This window comes from Cervus elaphus, chromosome 9, assembly GCF_910594005.1.
Source record: "Cervus elaphus chromosome 9, mCerEla1.1, whole genome shotgun sequence".
NCBI lineage: Eukaryota > Metazoa > Chordata > Mammalia > Artiodactyla > Cervidae > Cervus > Cervus elaphus.
Window position 1 is genome coordinate 90036894 of NC_057823.1, and position 16088 is coordinate 90052981.

The 16088-nt window shown below is 37.2% G+C and overlaps 1 protein-coding gene across 1 annotated transcript in view; it reads left to right on the forward strand.

The window, feature by feature from the left end:
- The window catches only part of ADGRV1 (adhesion G protein-coupled receptor V1), a 540993-nt gene that overhangs the window by 66239 nt on the left and 458666 nt on the right, over positions 1-16088 (forward strand). Inside the window, exons 18-21 of the mRNA XM_043913586.1 lie at positions 1670-1796; positions 2430-2647; positions 3147-3890; positions 8645-9018. Of these exons, the coding sequence (XP_043769521.1) occupies positions 1670-1796; positions 2430-2647; positions 3147-3890; positions 8645-9018 (1463 nt within the window). The remainder of the gene's footprint in view (positions 1-1669; positions 1797-2429; positions 2648-3146; positions 3891-8644; positions 9019-16088) is intronic.

Sequence of the window (16088 nt, forward strand, 5' to 3'; positions counted from 1 at the left end):
ATCAGCAGTATTGGCCTGTAGTTTAATATGTTTACTTATTTAATCAGTTCACCCTATGTGTAACCACTTTCCATTGCTTTGTTTACCTTCTTGCTAAAACGAGATGGCCTTTCTTACTACACTAGGGTTCTCGCTTCCTGCTCCAGGTTCTCACTTCCTGATTTTCCACCAGGTGGATGTCCTCCCACTTCACTGAGACTCTAGCATCAAGCCCCAAGCTTTTCTCCATTGGAGGTGTCCTTTCCATGAGTGAGCTCTAACCCTGGGCTGGATTCTGTGATGTCCGGTCTCTTACCCTATGTGTGCATGCGTACCTCATGCCTCTTACATGCAAATACTCAGAAAGAAGATGGCGAAAAAGTAATTTTTGTTTGTGCTGTTTGTCATTCTCCCTATTCCTTCAACTCTCTCATTTGTGTCTTCCTGTTTCCCTTCATTTCTATCATTTGCTGTACACCTGTGACATATTGCATAATAGATGTGCTTGAAATCAGAATCCTACTGATATTAGGCTTTCTTGTTTTTGTTTTTAAATTTTATGATATATTTTAAGTTATTCTATTACTCTGTAATGTCAGGATTTTTTATATAACTTACTGTCTCTTGTTTCTTCCTCTTTTCATTGGCTAATTATCTAGGAAGATTAAGTACAGCTGTATATATGTAAGTTACTTATAATGTGCTGGTTTGCCACATATGTCCATTTCTCTAAGTTTAGTTTTAGGTGTTGTCCTCATCTAATTTTCAAAGTTTTATTTGTATCAGTTCAGCTAACTTTCGTAAATACCAGTGACTGAGCATCTATCTGCGAGGAGATGAAGTTGACTAAGAAGCATTTGTCCAAGGACTTATAGGGAATTGTGTGTGTGAGTGTGTGTATGTGTTAGTATGTATGTGTTAGTATAATGTGATAATCGCTATGTTAGATTGACAAAGTGTGAAGTGGTGTAGGAACATAGCAGAGATGCACTTAACTTGGAAATTCAAGGAAAAATTCCCCAAAAGAGTTGTTGCTTGAGCTGGGCCCTGAGGAGTGATGAAAGGTGAATAAAGATGGGGAAGACTTTTGTTTACAGAGGTGACAGCTGCAGTGGCGAGTAAAAGCTATGGACCTCAAGGGATTGGTGAGAAGAGACCTAATTTATTGGCTGTTACAGTGTTAACAGGCTGTGGAAATAATTGGAGTAGAAAGAAATCATGTTCAACATCATAAAGATTGCTTTGTTCTGTGTATGACGAGATCAAACTTTGCTCTATGAAGGCAGAGATTGAAAGGGAAGTACTTAAGCCAGTGATTCTAATTAATGTATCTTATAGGGTAATCCTTTCATTCAGTTTTTTTAAAGAAATGAATCTACCTCAACATTTTGAAATTTGATAAAGCTATGTTTTAAATTTCTAATTAAACTATTGAGGTGATATTCCTATTATAAAAATATCATGTATGTTTTTTAATAAAGTAGTTCTTCTATAATTAAACATTTCCTCAGAGACAAGTCATAGTAAACTTATTTAGGCATTTCTTTCTCTCATTTATTTATTACCTTTGATGAGGAAATTCTTCCTGGAATTTGAACCTTATTACAAGCTGTTTCTTAGTTTAAAAATACAGATTTAACAGTAAGTTAGGTACTTTTTTGTTATTTTGACTTCTCCATTTTTAATTTAGGTGATACAGTTGTATATCCATATGGAATAGCTACAGTGATAATTGAAGCTAATGATGACCCAAATGGTGTTTTTTCTTTGGAGCCCATAGACAAAGCAGTCGAAGAAGGAAAGACTAATTCATTTTGGTAAGCATGTTTACATAAGGCAAATTGAAAGTTGAATAAAGTAAAATAAAATCTTTACATATGCAAAAATTTGAAACATTGTTAATCTTTCGAAATTAAAAGGTATGCCTATGAATGGAATAATTTCAAATTTGGTTGTCTGATTAAATTGTAAACTTCTTTATGCAGTTTTCATTTGTTAAAGAAAACTCTTGACACTTTAGATGGTAAGAGAAATTATTCTTTTTACCTTTCTTAACCCCAACTTTTGTTCCTCATCAGAACACAAAGACTTGAATTATCCAAGGTCTTCTGGAACTCTTCTCTTCACTCTGGGCTTTGCTTTAGAAGAACTTTTGTCAATTCTTGTCTGAATATTTTTGATTGAATTTATCTTAGAATTTATCTATTAGTTTGGACTTCTAAGACTATGATTTTTAAGCATTCTTCTGTTTATTATTTAAGGTTCTACTTCATTTGTCCTTTTTCATGAGATTCTTCATGGTTGCTCAGTAAGAACTGGCTGACTGGTTTATATTAAAGATGATAAACAGACAAAGTGTATTTCTGAGACAGTACAGAAAGTTCTCATTAGAGTTGGATTTGCCACTTCCACATTTCTTGTAAGAAATAATTTTCTTTACTTTTTTATAGGATTTTGAGGCACCGAGGACACTTTGGCAATGTTTCTGTGGCTTGGTGGCTATTTCAGAATGATTCTGCTTTGCAACCTGGACAAGAGTTCTATGAAACTTCAGGGACTGTTAACTTTATGGATGGGGAAGGAGCCAAACCAATAATTCTCCATGCTTTTCCAGACAAAATTCCTGAGTTCAATGAGTTTTATATTTTAAAGCTTGTAAACATTTCAGGTGCAGTGTTTTCCCATCTATTTTATTTTACCACTTAATATTTTATGCTGAAATAACTAGAGCTAGGTAGAAAATGCACCTAATGAAGTTTTGTGGATGGAAACTTATTTCCATACTCATACCAAATAAATTTTTTTTCATAGGGCATCTCAAACAAAACAGTAATAGACGATAGGAAGTACAGTACAGATTCATGGTAGCTTAAAAAGCTTGGTCTTTGTACCATAATTTAAATAATAATCAATGTCTGCATCGATTTTGGTTTTAAGCACAAGAATTAAGCCTTTCTAGTTAATATCCTCTTTTTAGACTCAGCTGGTTGTTAATGAAATTACAGTGAATACCCTTGAAAATGTGGTGAAAGCTATATGGTGATACTATGTTCATTGATCAACAAGTAAAGTACTTAATGAGAAGTTTGGTAAACAAATTCCTTTTGCCTTCACTTTATACTGGAAAGTATTTTCAGTTCTGGTTTTTCATCCTGATTTCATTACAGGTGGGTCCCCAGGTCCTGGGGGCCAGCTGGCAGCAACCAACCTCCAGGTGACAGTAATGATTCCATTCAATGATGATCCCTTTGGAGTTTTCATCTTGGATCCAGAGTGCCTCGAGAGAGAAGTGGCAGAAGATGTCCCCTCGGAAGATGCTATGTCTTACATCACCAGCTTTACTGTTCTGAGACAGCAGGGCGCCTTTGGTGATGTACGAGTAGGCTGGGAAATATTGTCTAGTGAGTTCACTGCTGGTTTGCCTCCAGTGATAGATTTTTTGCTGGTTGGAATTTTTCCCAGCACCGTGCACTCACAGCCACACATGAGGCGTCACCATAGTGGAACAGATGCTTTGTACTTCAGTGGACGAGAGGGTGCATTTGGAACTGTTAATCCAAAATACCATCCCTCGAGGAACAACTCAATTGCCAACTTTACATTTTCAGCTTGGGTAATGCCCAATGCCAATACGAATGGATTTGTTATAGCAAAGGATGATGGTAATGGAGGCATCTACTATGGGGTAAAAATTCACACAAATGAATCCCACGTGACACTTTCCCTCCATTACAAAACTCTGGGTTCCAATGCTACGTATGTTGCCAAGACCACTGTCATGAAATATTTGGAAGAAAATGTCTGGCTGCATCTTCTAATTGTCCTGGATGATGGTATAATTGAATTCTACCTCGATGGAAATGCAATGCCCAGGGGAATCAAGAGTCTGAAGGGAGAAGCCATTACTGATGGTGAGTGTCATCTCCACAGTTAGGACCCTGAATTTTGAGTTTTGAAAAATTTTGACTTCTTAAAAGCCTCACAGGTATTTCTGGGGAGATGGGAGGAGAGGGTGAGATGTTTGGAGAGAGTAACATGGAAACTTATGTTACCGTATGTAAAATAGCTAGACAATGGGAATTTGCTGTATGTCTCAGGGAACTCAAATAGGGGCTCTGTGTCAACCTAGAGGGGTGGGGTGCGGAGATGGGAGGGAGGTTCTAGAGGGAGAGGACTTATATAAATCTGTGGCTGGCTCATGTTGGTGTTGGACAGAAAACAACAAAATTCTGTAAAGCAGTTTTCCTTCAATTAAAAAAAAAAAAGGCCTAGCAAGTATTTAAAAATCTGCTTGGTGTTTTGGTTTATAATTTCTTTAAATAAAACCCTGTGTCTATGAAGACCATACGTTTTGTCCTAGGTACTGTAGGAATGAATTGGGCAGAGACTCTGCCTTTGAAGGTAGCTAAAGTAGGCTCTGGGAGAAAGGTATGCAAACAGATCACTTCAACACATGGTAGGAAGAAAGAAAAAAAATTACCAGGTAGAAACATTTATTCCTCTTGTGGTCGTAGGAGAGTTGGGCATGATATTCCAGGTAGAGAAAAGAACAAAGGTGTGGAAATGTGAAACAGAATATTGCATCTGGGGAAACTGCTGCCATCTCAGTATTTCTAGAGTTAGAGTATGGTGGAGATAAGTTTAAAGAAGAGTCAAAAGAAAATTATATTAAGGAATCCAGCAGTTACAGAGGTCTCAAGGAACAGGAGTTAAAGTGAATTCTATCGTGTGCTTTATAGAGAGGATCTTTGTTGTCTTTAAGCTGAACCACAGTGTGCTGTTTCCTTGAGAAATAAACTTGTGTGCATGTTCCTACCCAAATATCACTTATCTCTATTATAATCACAATTCCCTCCCAGCCCCTCTATCCTGTGATTTGATTCTATTTTTTTTTTTTAGTAGGAAAATAGAACAGAGCTTGTATGATATCTTAACAGATTATCTTTTCTTCTGAACCTCCTGCATTAGCTATCTGGTTGTATTTTTTCTTTCCTAGTAGGAAAAAAGATGGGCAAAAGAAAACACACACTGCTGATTTCAACCTCAAGAACTATGCTTACAGCGTTCTGTAGCATTAAATTATTATCTTTTTTTTTCATTTATTTTTATTACTTGGAGGCTAATTACTTCACAACATTGCAGTGGGTTTTGTCATACATTGACATGAATCAGCCATAGATTTACACGTATTCCCCATCCCGATCCCCCCTCCCACCTCCCTCTCCACCCGATTCCTCTGGGTCTTCCCAGTGCACCAGGCCCGAGCACTTGTCTCATGCATCCCACCTGGGCTGGTGATCTGTTTCACTATAGATAATATACATGCTGTTCTCTCGAAACATCCCACCCTCGCCTTCTCCCACAGAGTCCAAAAGTCTGTTCTGTACATCTGTGTCTCTTTTTCTGTTTTGCATATAGGGTTATCATTACCATCTTTCTAAATTCCATATATATGTGTTAGCATGCTGTAATGTTCTTTATCTTTCTGGCTTACTTCACTCTGTATAATGGGCTCCAGTTTCATCCATCTCATTAGAACTGATTCAAATGAATTCTTTTTAACGGCTGAGTAATATTCCATGGTGTATATGTACCACAGCTTCCTTATCCATTCGTCTGCTGATGGGCATCTAGTTTGCTTCCATGTCCTGGCAATTATAAACAGTGCTGCGATGAACACTGGGGTGCACGTGTCTCTTTCAGATCTGGTTTCCTCAGTGTGTATGCCCAGGAGTGGGATTGCTGGGTCATATGGCAGTTCTATTTCCAGTTTTTTAAGAAATCTCCACACTGTTCTCCATAGTGGCTGTACTAGTTTGCATTCCCACCAACAGTGTAAGAGGGTTCCCTTTTCTCCACACCCTCTCCAGCATTTATTGCTTGTAGACATTTGGATAGCAGCCATCCTGACTGGCGTGTAATGGTACCTCATTGTGGTTTTGATTTGCATTTCTCTGATAATGAGTGATGTTGAGCATCTTTTCATGTGTCTGTTAGCCATCTGTATGTCTTCTTTGGAGAAATGTCTGTTTAGTTCTCTGGCCCATTTTTTGATTGGGTCATTTATTTTTCTGGAATTGAGCTGCAGGAGTTGCTTATATATTTTTGAGATTAATCCTTTGTCTGTTTCTTCATTTGCTGTTATTTTCTCCCAATCTGAGGGCTGTCTTTTCACCTTACTTATAGTTTCCTTTGTTGTGCAAAAGCTTTTAAGTTTCATTAGGTCCCATTTGTTTAGTTTTGCTTTTATTTCCAATATTCTGGGAGGTGGGTCATAGAGGATCCTGCTGTGATTTATGTCAGAGAGTGTTTTGCCTATGTTCTCCTCTAGGAGTTTTATAGTTTCTGGTCTTACATTTAGATCTTTAATCCATTTTGAGTTTATTTTTGTGTATGGTGTTAGAAAGTGTTCTAGTTTCATTCTTTGACAAGTGCCTGACCAGTTTTCCCAGCACCACTTGTTCAAGAGGTTGTCTTTTTTCCATTGTATATCCTTGCCTCCTTTGTCGAAGATAAGGTGTCCATAGGTTCATGGATTTATCTCTGGGCTTTCTATTCTGTTCCATTGATCTATATTTCTGTCTTTGTGCCAGTACCATACTGTCTTGATGACTGTGGCTTTGTAGTATAGTCTGAAGTCAGGCAGGTTAATTCCTCCAGTTCCATTCTTCTTTTTCAAGATTACTTTGGCTATTCGAGGTTTTTTGTATTTCCATACAAATTGTGAAATTATTTGTTCTAGTTCTGTGAAAAATACCGTTGGTAGCTTGATAGGGATTGCATTGAATCTATAGATTGCTTTGGGTAGAATAGCCATTTTGACAATATTGATTCTTCCAATCCATGAACACGGTATGTTTCTCCATCTGTTTGTGTCTTCTTTGATTTCTTTCATCAGTGTTTTATAGTTTTCTATGTATAGGTCTTTTGTTTCTTTAGGTAGATATACTCCTTAGTATTTTATTCTTTTTGTTGCAATGGTGAATGGTATTATTTCCTTAATTTCTCTTTCTGTTTTCTCATTGTTAGTGTATAGGAATGCAAGGGATTTCTGTGTGTTAATTTTATATCCTGCAACTTTACTATATTCATTGATTAGCTCCAGTAGTTTTCTGGTAGAGTCTTTAGGGTTTTCTATGTAGAGGATCATGTCATCTGCAAATAGCGAGAATTTCACTTCTTCTTTTCCTATCTGGATTCCTTTTACTTCTTTTTCTGCTCTGATTGCTGTGGCCAAAACTTCCAAAACTATGTTGAATAGTAGTGGTGAGAGTGGGCACCCTTGTCTTGTTCCTGATTTCAGGGGAAAAGCTTTCAATTTTTCTCCATTGAGGGTAATGCTTGCTGTGGGTTTGTCATAAATTATTATCTTTTGATTGTGAATATATACATATGTTTGTTGACATTGAATTTTTTTGGATGATCACATGATGGGAGAATGAGAATGGGAAAGACTGGGGAAAGTAAGAGCTGGTGTTTCTTTTCTCTGTGTAGCTTGCTGCAAGGAACTTACATTGTTTATGTAATTTGTAACTTAAAGTGGAGAAGTGTATATATATATTTAGGTTATGAATGAAATGCAGGGTATTACATGTTTATTATAAAATATATAAAAGTACACATAAGTGTACAGATACATGAATTTTTAAAAATTTTAAATGGATCATTTTCAACACTCCATATAACCAGTCCCCATATCAAGATATTTTTTTTCCAGAAACCCTCTTTTTCTCTTTGCTAGTCATTGACTCACCACCATGCCTGACTACTATTGCCATTTCTAAGAGCCTAAGATTAGTTTTTAATGTTTTTAAAATTTATGTAAATAGGATTGAGCATTGTGTACACTTGAGTGTCTGAGGTTTGTTCAGTGGTGTGTGTGAAGTTCATCTATTTTTTTTTTCTATTGTGGACATTTCACTGTTTCATTCAGTCCAGAACCACTGGAGAAGGCATGGAGGCAATCCCAAATCACTGCCAAACTCTCATCTTCCATAAATATTTTAGTTGAGTTATTGGAGGGAATAAGTAAAGAAAGAAGAATTGTTGAATTCCTGAAAGGGTTTATTATTGCTACATAGTAATGTAGTTAAACTGCATGTTGTTATTATCATGAAAAAGTCCCTGAGACTCATATAATTATTGTTCCTAGAAAGGGATATTTCTTTTTCTACATTTATTGCATTGATTGTTTGGGTAAAAAGTTATATTTGGTCCATAAGAATTTCTTTCACTGAATTCTCACAACTTTAACTCAAGGTAACTTTCTAACAGACCAAGAATTGAAGTTCTCAAAGAACAGTAATACTAAAGTTTTAAAATTGTGACTGAGTTGAATCATTCCATTCTTAGATGTGCAAGGAAATTTTTAAATTTCCTGGAAGAAATGTTTGTCTTAATATATACACATTCATTTGTATATACACATACATACATATATACAACATATCTTTGGTACAAAATGTCTTAAATCCCAGTGATTCCTGGATTCATTTTTCATTATAATATTGACAGAATGTAGCCTTTACTCTGTTCTAGTTATGCAAAAGCTTTGCTTACCTAATAAGACCTTTTAATAAAATCATTTCACTTTCTGATTCACACTTGTCATTTACGACAGTACAGTTGTGGTTATTGTAGCATTTAAACCCATTTCTAATTTCAGGTCCAGGAACGTTGAGAATTGGGGCAGGAGTGAATGGCAATGACAGATTTACTGGTCTGATGCAGGATGTGAGGTCCTATGAGCGGAAATTGACCCTTGAAGAAATTTATGAACTTCACGCCATGCCAGCCAAGAGTGATTTGCATCCTGTTTCTGGATATCTGGAATTCAGACAGGGAGAAACTAACAAGTCATTCATTATTTCTGCAAGAGATGACAATGAAGAGGAGGGAGAAGAATTATTCATTCTTAAGCTAGTTTCTGTATATGGAGGAGCTCGCCTTTCTGAAGAGAATACTATAGCAAGATTGGTAATACAAAAAAGTGACAATGCCAATGGCTTGTTTGGTTTCACAGGAGCCTGTATACCAGAGGTAAGTAGTGAGCATGGTGAATTTCAGAGTGAAAAAGCTTGTCACATGTGGATTTGTTTGGGAGTGGACTCTCTTTCATTTGGTAAGATGGCTTGAGTGTTGACACTAGACCCAGAAGTATGCTATAGGCAGTGGTGAAAATGTAAATTGTAAGGTCTTTGCTCTTGTAAGTTCACAGTTTGAATCAGAAGCTTAATGAGGAGAGAGAAGTAATAATAAGGTAGCAAATGCAGCTTTAGCAATTATCTTTAGAGTTAATGCCTTTCACAGAATGCATAATTATACTCCACATGGAATTTACTTTCTGGTTACCAGGTAAGTAAATGAAATAATATATATTGAAAGCATCTGTGAATAATTGAAATTTTATTAAAATATATTTTTGTGTGTGTTTTTTCCCCCCACTTGCGAAATATTCTTAAGGAGTTACAGCGTTCTTCCACGTTGGGTGTAAATGCCTTTCTTATCACTCTCTTGGCCAGCTTAATTCATTAGGCAGTTTTACCATCCTTATCAGCCCTTTCCAAGCATTCAAAGGTTCGTAATCTTCTTGGTTTCTTGCTCAGTAACGTGAGATCGCGTGAAACTGCTTCACAGGTGTTGTGTGTGACAGGAACGGCTCAGTGTCCCTGAAAGGATGCCAGGGAACAAGAGAGGCGTTCCCTTTGCAAGTTGATTCTTGTAGGTTTACAGGGGGTACATACGTAAATTGAAGCAATTAAGGAAAATGTGAAGGGTAGAACTTGAAAAAATATCTAGGTCACAGGCCTTATTTGTAGCTCAGATCGGGGTTCCTGGCTCTCTGGAGTGTTTTATTGCCCCTCCTACTCTTTGGTTTGGTGACAGTCGTAAGAGATCTTCAAGAAGTGCTCTTTTTTACACCTGCAATAGAATATTCTAGACAAGGAGGACAAATGTCCTCCTATGATTTAAAAGAGAAATATATTTATCTTTAATGATAGTACTTTTAGATGCTTAGTCATCAAAGAACTTTACATGTTAAGTTTTTTGTTCACCTTTCTGACAATTCCTAATGTACTGCAACAAATATTACTCTCTCCATTTAGGAGGGTTAGAAATGGCTGCTTAGAGACAGAAAATAACTAACCCTCATTGAATTAAATGAGGTAGGATCAAATAATGGATTCAAAGCCTGGCAGTTACTAGTATTTTAATAAATATTCATTTTTCTCCTCCTTTTTTTGCACCTAAGATGCAATGGGAAGAACTGGAATTTGAACTTAGGTCTTGTGAATTCTAACCTGCTGTCTTTCCCCCTCGTATCTTCAATATCATCTTTATTTTTAAAAAGAAAAGGGACTTCCGTCAGGTTGTGAGAACCATTCTGGCACCATGTAAGACCAGTTTACCTTCATATCTCTTTAGGACCTGGCACCTGCCTCTGACTTGTTGTGTTAATTCTCTTCTTTGGTCAGCATGTTTCGGTCAGACTTGCCTGCTTTCAGTTTCAGGATCAGGGCCTCAGCACTTTCTAGCCTCTCTATCTGGAACATTCTAATTCCAGATCCGCGGAATTAATTGTTCGAGTCTCAGCTCCAAAGACATCTTCTCAGTGAAGACTTTTTGATTTAAAGTAATCCTCCTACTTCTCCCAGCTGGTCAGTCTCCATTCTTTCACCTTGTTTTACTTGTTTCATAGCACTGATCACACTTTTGAATTCCTTATATTATTTATAAGCCTACTTGTATACTGCTTTCCCTTTCTCCCACAGAGGGGAAAGAGCTCTGGGTGTAACAAGGTTCATTACTGTGTATCTGTGAGATCTAGCATGGTGCACAGCAGGTACTCAATAAATCTTTCTTGAACTTGTGAATGTATTTTAATATCAAGACATTAAAAGGTTCATAGTTCAAGTAACAGATACATCTGGATTCAGCTAAGCTTCATAAATAGCCAACTGAAAACAAAACAATATATAAGTTTTTAAACTGCCTAAAGAGGAGTAGTTTTTGAGTGTTTCTCTAGCTTTTATTTGTTTTTTTTTTTTTTTTTTTTGGACTTCCCTGGTGGCTTAGATGGTAAAGTGTCTGCCCACAATGCGGGATACCTGGGTTCAACCCCTGGGTTGGGAAGATCCCCTGGAGAAGGAAATGGCAACCCCCTCCAGTATTCTTGCCTGGAAAATCCCATGGATGGAGGAGCCTGGTAGGCTACAGTCCATGGGGTCGCAAAGAGTTGGACACAACTGAGCGACTTCACTTCTTCTAGCTTTCTGGGCCATTAAACTCAGTACTAAGTTTTCAGTGTTGGCTTGTCTCAGAATTTCCCTTGATAGATTGTCTTGGTGTTGGTTTAGTTCCACTGAGATATGTACCTTTGCTCCAAGATAATTCAGAATTTGAATGGGGTCAATCTTTGATTGCAGAATAGAACTTCCTTACATGAGCCACAGTACTTGTAGTTTTAAAATCTCTGGAAAGAAAAAGAAAACATGACTGATTATCCTGTAAGTCCACATGAGAGAAAAATAGCATATACATCTGTATTGGGAAAAAGTTTAGATGGTTAATACAGGAAAAGTGTTGTGTCTTAAATAGCAGATACTGCAATTTGATCGTCAGTAAGATTATAGAATTTTCATGCCTGAAAGTGTTAAGAAGTATAAAACTCTTACTTTTCATCTTGGAGGGATTTGAAGACAGGGTGATGTGAAATATTTTTGTTGTGATAACCGTCATCAGTATTTATTGATTGCTTACTGAAATTGTTCTCAGAGTGTAGTCCAAGTCCAAGGACCGTTATGGGTTCCTGACTTCTTTTAGGAGTTCCACAAAGATCAAATCTAATTTTATAAAACACTGCGATGTCTTTTTCATTTTATTGACAATTGACATTTGCACTGCAAAAGCAGTGGTTGCCAAAACTGCTGGTTGCTAGTGCCTTTGTATGAATCAAGGCAGCAGAACCTGACTGTACTAGTTGTCATTATTCTGTTTATTACCACACACCTGTAGTTTAAGAGGTGAAAATCTCACTTGAGTATATTTGATGAAGGAGTACAAAACATTCATTTGATAAAATTTCAACCCTTAAATACCCACCTTTTTAACATTGCGTATCATAGATGGTGCTAGTGGTTAAAGAACCTGCCAGTCAATGCTGGAGACATAAGAGATGCAGGTTTGATCCCTGGGTTGGGAAGATCCCCTGGAGGAGGGCATACCAACCCACTCCAGAATTCTTGCCTGGAGAATCCCATGGACAGAGGAGCCTCGTGGGCTACTGTCCTAGGGTCGCAAAGCGTCGGGCATGACTGAAGTGACTCAGCCCATGCACAAATCATAAAATGAGAAGCACAGATAAAGCACTTCTCTGCATTAACAAAACATGGTGATTGTGGGAGGTGTGCAGATAGAGCTGTGAGCTGAACTAGCTGCCCATTTTGTGGAACACCATTTTTACTTGAAAAAATGACCAACAAAGTTTGGTTATTTGGATTTGGGCACCTGGCAGACATTTATGGAAACAAATGAAGTGAGCCAGCGACTACCAGGAAAACAACCGATAGTATTTGTTACCAGTGATAAAAAATTTGAGCTTTCAAACAAAAATTAAGAGTTGTTGAAACATCTTACAAATTAAAGTGAGCTTGACTGTTTTCCAATACTTAAAGACTTTTCGGTTAAGATTGAAAGTGGTGTTACCTTATATTGATAGTGGTTAGCTTTTATTGACAGTGATTTGCTTATTTTGTGTAGTGAAATGCATCAACGTTTGGAAGATCTGTGTAACTAGGTTAACCAATATTTTCCAGATAATCAATGTGTATTGCTACAAATATAATAACAGAGTTTAAATTTTATGGTTGCTTCATTTTCTTGCTTCATTTTCAAAAATAAAAACCACTGTCACTTCCGGAGATTCTTCTCCACTGTGTTGTTGCAGTGATATTGAAGAGTTAACTTTTTCTTATCCCTTCAAAAATGCTGAAGTCAATAGAGATCCTTAAAGACTTCTCTCTGAGTTATGCTATGCTTTTAAATTTTTCATAGATTCATATGACATAAAGTAATATTAAGGTTAAAATGAAAGCATAATCAGATCTGAAACAGGTAATGAAAGTATGTAGAGTGTGACGTAGTCTGCTAGTTGGCATCTTGAAAGAGATGACATTACTTTGTGATATGTTTCCTCCTAACCAGGTACAGTGTGTTCTGGCAAACAGCAGATACTTAATAAATTTAATTGAAAGAATGAACAAACTTGTACATAGTTTAGTGCCCTTGTGGGGTAGGCCAAGTAGTTCTTTTTATTCCAAGAAGGCCCTATACTGAACAGGTGACTTTTTTTTGTTGGATCTGTTGCCTAGTAACCAGGTTCTCATGTTACCTTCCTGTATTTTGCTATTCTTTATACTTTCAATGTTATTTTCTCTCCACCTTATTTTCCCACTATTTTTGTATGTCCTGAAAGGGTATATGCCCCATAATGATAAAGTTTGCTTTCCTAATGATTCATAGAAACTGAAGGTCTTATTGGTTTACTTTTACAGCCAATATTTGGATTATGTTTTATATTTTTGGTTTGTTTTTAAGCATTAATTTTTTTAAAGACTTATTTATTGATTTATTTTTAGCTGCACTGGGTTGTCGTTGCTTTGCTCTGGCTTTCTGCAGTTGTAGAGAGCAGGGGCTACTCTTTGTTGCAGGGCACAGAATCTAGGCACTTGTGAGGGCTTAGTAGTTGTGGCACATGGGCTTAGCTGCCCCGTGGCATGTAGAGGATCCTCCCCGATCAGGGATCAAACCTTGTCGCCTGCATTGGCAAGAAGATTCTTAACTGCTAGACCACCAGGGAAGGCCCTAAATTATGTTTTATATATTGAAACTCATGGTTTAAGAATAAAGTTAGAGATATTTTGAGAGGATCTTTGTAAAAAAGAGAATATTATTTGACTTGGACTGTGTTCGCTTTTGCATGCCTGCCATCTGTTATGTGAATAGATTCCTTTAGATAAAAGTGATGCTGATATAATCTGATATCACACATCATCACCCAAGCATGAAACAAACTAAAAAATTAATTGAATGTGTAATTGTTTAGCTTTAATCTTCTGTTTCAGTAGAGAAAGCCAATTCATGGCATACAGTGTATTATTTTTTCTAGAAAATGTATTTCTAAAACTCTTCTCACTGTTAACCTTTATAATTACTTTTCTGATGATCTGAAGATATGACAAATTCCTGACGCAGTAGAGAAAACAGTAGTGGCTGCTATTGCTTCTTGTGAAAAAATGAGTGATGGTGGTTCTGATGTTTATTACTTGATGTTATGCCCTTTCATATACTATCCTGAACATTTGCTTGTTTTATGATTCTAAAGTCAATGAGATGAATATTTTAATAGTAGAAAAAATCTTTTGATTACTTATTCTCTATGTCTTAATCCCTTTCTGGTATTACTGATTCCATCATCTAGTCTGCCACTTCCCAAAGTGCTGTGCATGGATGGACTTGGATGGAAATGTCTGATGTATTTTCCTCGACACCCTTCCTGAATCAGGACCCCATTTCTGACAGAATCTCTGGCATGGGATGGGAGGGGAGGTAAAAAGCTGAATTTAAAAAATCTTTTAAAGTGGAAAATACCCATACAAAAAATAGAATATGGCACCCCAGTTACCTCTCACTTAGTTTTAACGTTTATCAGCCTTTTGTCAGTTTTGTTTTTTTCTTTGCTGGCTGTGAATTAATTTTAAAAGCAAATGTCAGGCATTATGTCATTTTTTCTGTAAATTTGTAAGTTTCTAAGGTGGATTTTTACCAAACATCCTATGTAATTTTTTTTTTAATGGGTGCTTGACACTTGAAACTTCTTCCCTAATTAACACTTTAAAATCTGCTTTATTGTATAAATTATTAAGTTATTAAATTTTCTATGAAATTTTGATATATAGCATACATCTGCACACATTTGTATTGAATATGGATAGTCCTTTTTGCCTTTCTTTTTAAAACTGAAAATAGTTAGTAGGTGATAGATTTTTAATGAAATAGACAAATTTTTCCCATGTGATTCTTGCAGACAAAAAGCTTAGTCCTATATTCTGTCTGGCTATTTGTCATTGATTTGGTAAAAAGCTATAAGGAAACATCATACTCCCCAGTGTATCTTTGGATCTATTTAATCTGTGTCTGCAAGGAGATCCAACCAGTCCATCCTAAAGGAGATCAATCCTGGGTGTTCATTGGAAGGACTGATGCTAAAGCTGAAACTCTAATACTTTGGCCACTTCATGGAAAGAGTTGACTCATTGGGAAAGACCCTGATGCTGGGAGGGATTGGGGGCAGGAGGAGAAGGGGACGACAGAGGATGAGATGGCTGGAAGGCATCACCGATTCGATGGACATGAGTTTGGGTAAACTCCGGGAGTTGGTGGTGGACAGGGAGGCCTGGGGTGCTGCGATTCATGGGGGTCACAGAGTCAGACACAACTGAGCGACTGAACTGAACTGAACTGAATCTATGTCTTGGACTTCACTGGTGGCTGAAATGGTAAAGGATCTGTCTGCAATGTGAGAGACCTGGGCTTGATCCCTGGGTTGGGAAGATCCCTGGAGGAGGGCATGGCAACCCACTCCAGTATATTCTTGTCTGGAGAATCCCCATGGACAGAGGAAGCTGTCGGGGTACAGTCCATGGGGTTGCAACATAAATGTAAGGTTTTTTTTTCTTAGCACTTAACTATATTACTAGGGATCATGTAAAGCACTTGTTTAACCTTCACCAAAACCCATGAGACTTTGTGATCTTCATTCTAAGAACAGATCCCTGAGACTGAGGCCGCTGGGTAAGTGACAGAGTGAAACAGTTAACCAGGACTGAGTGACCTCAGAGTTGTGCTCTTTCCAGCACACATGTGTTTGTGCACCATTTGGCTGTGATGAACACGCTGATGTTAATGTCTAAATTAGGTAACTGTATTAAACACCTGTTTCTGTCTGTTGTTCTTCCCTCCAGCCTCTTAGGCTTGGCGAGCCCTACATTTAGAATATGTTAGTTCTCACATAGCATGATTGATGGGTTCCTAAAAATCACCACACTATG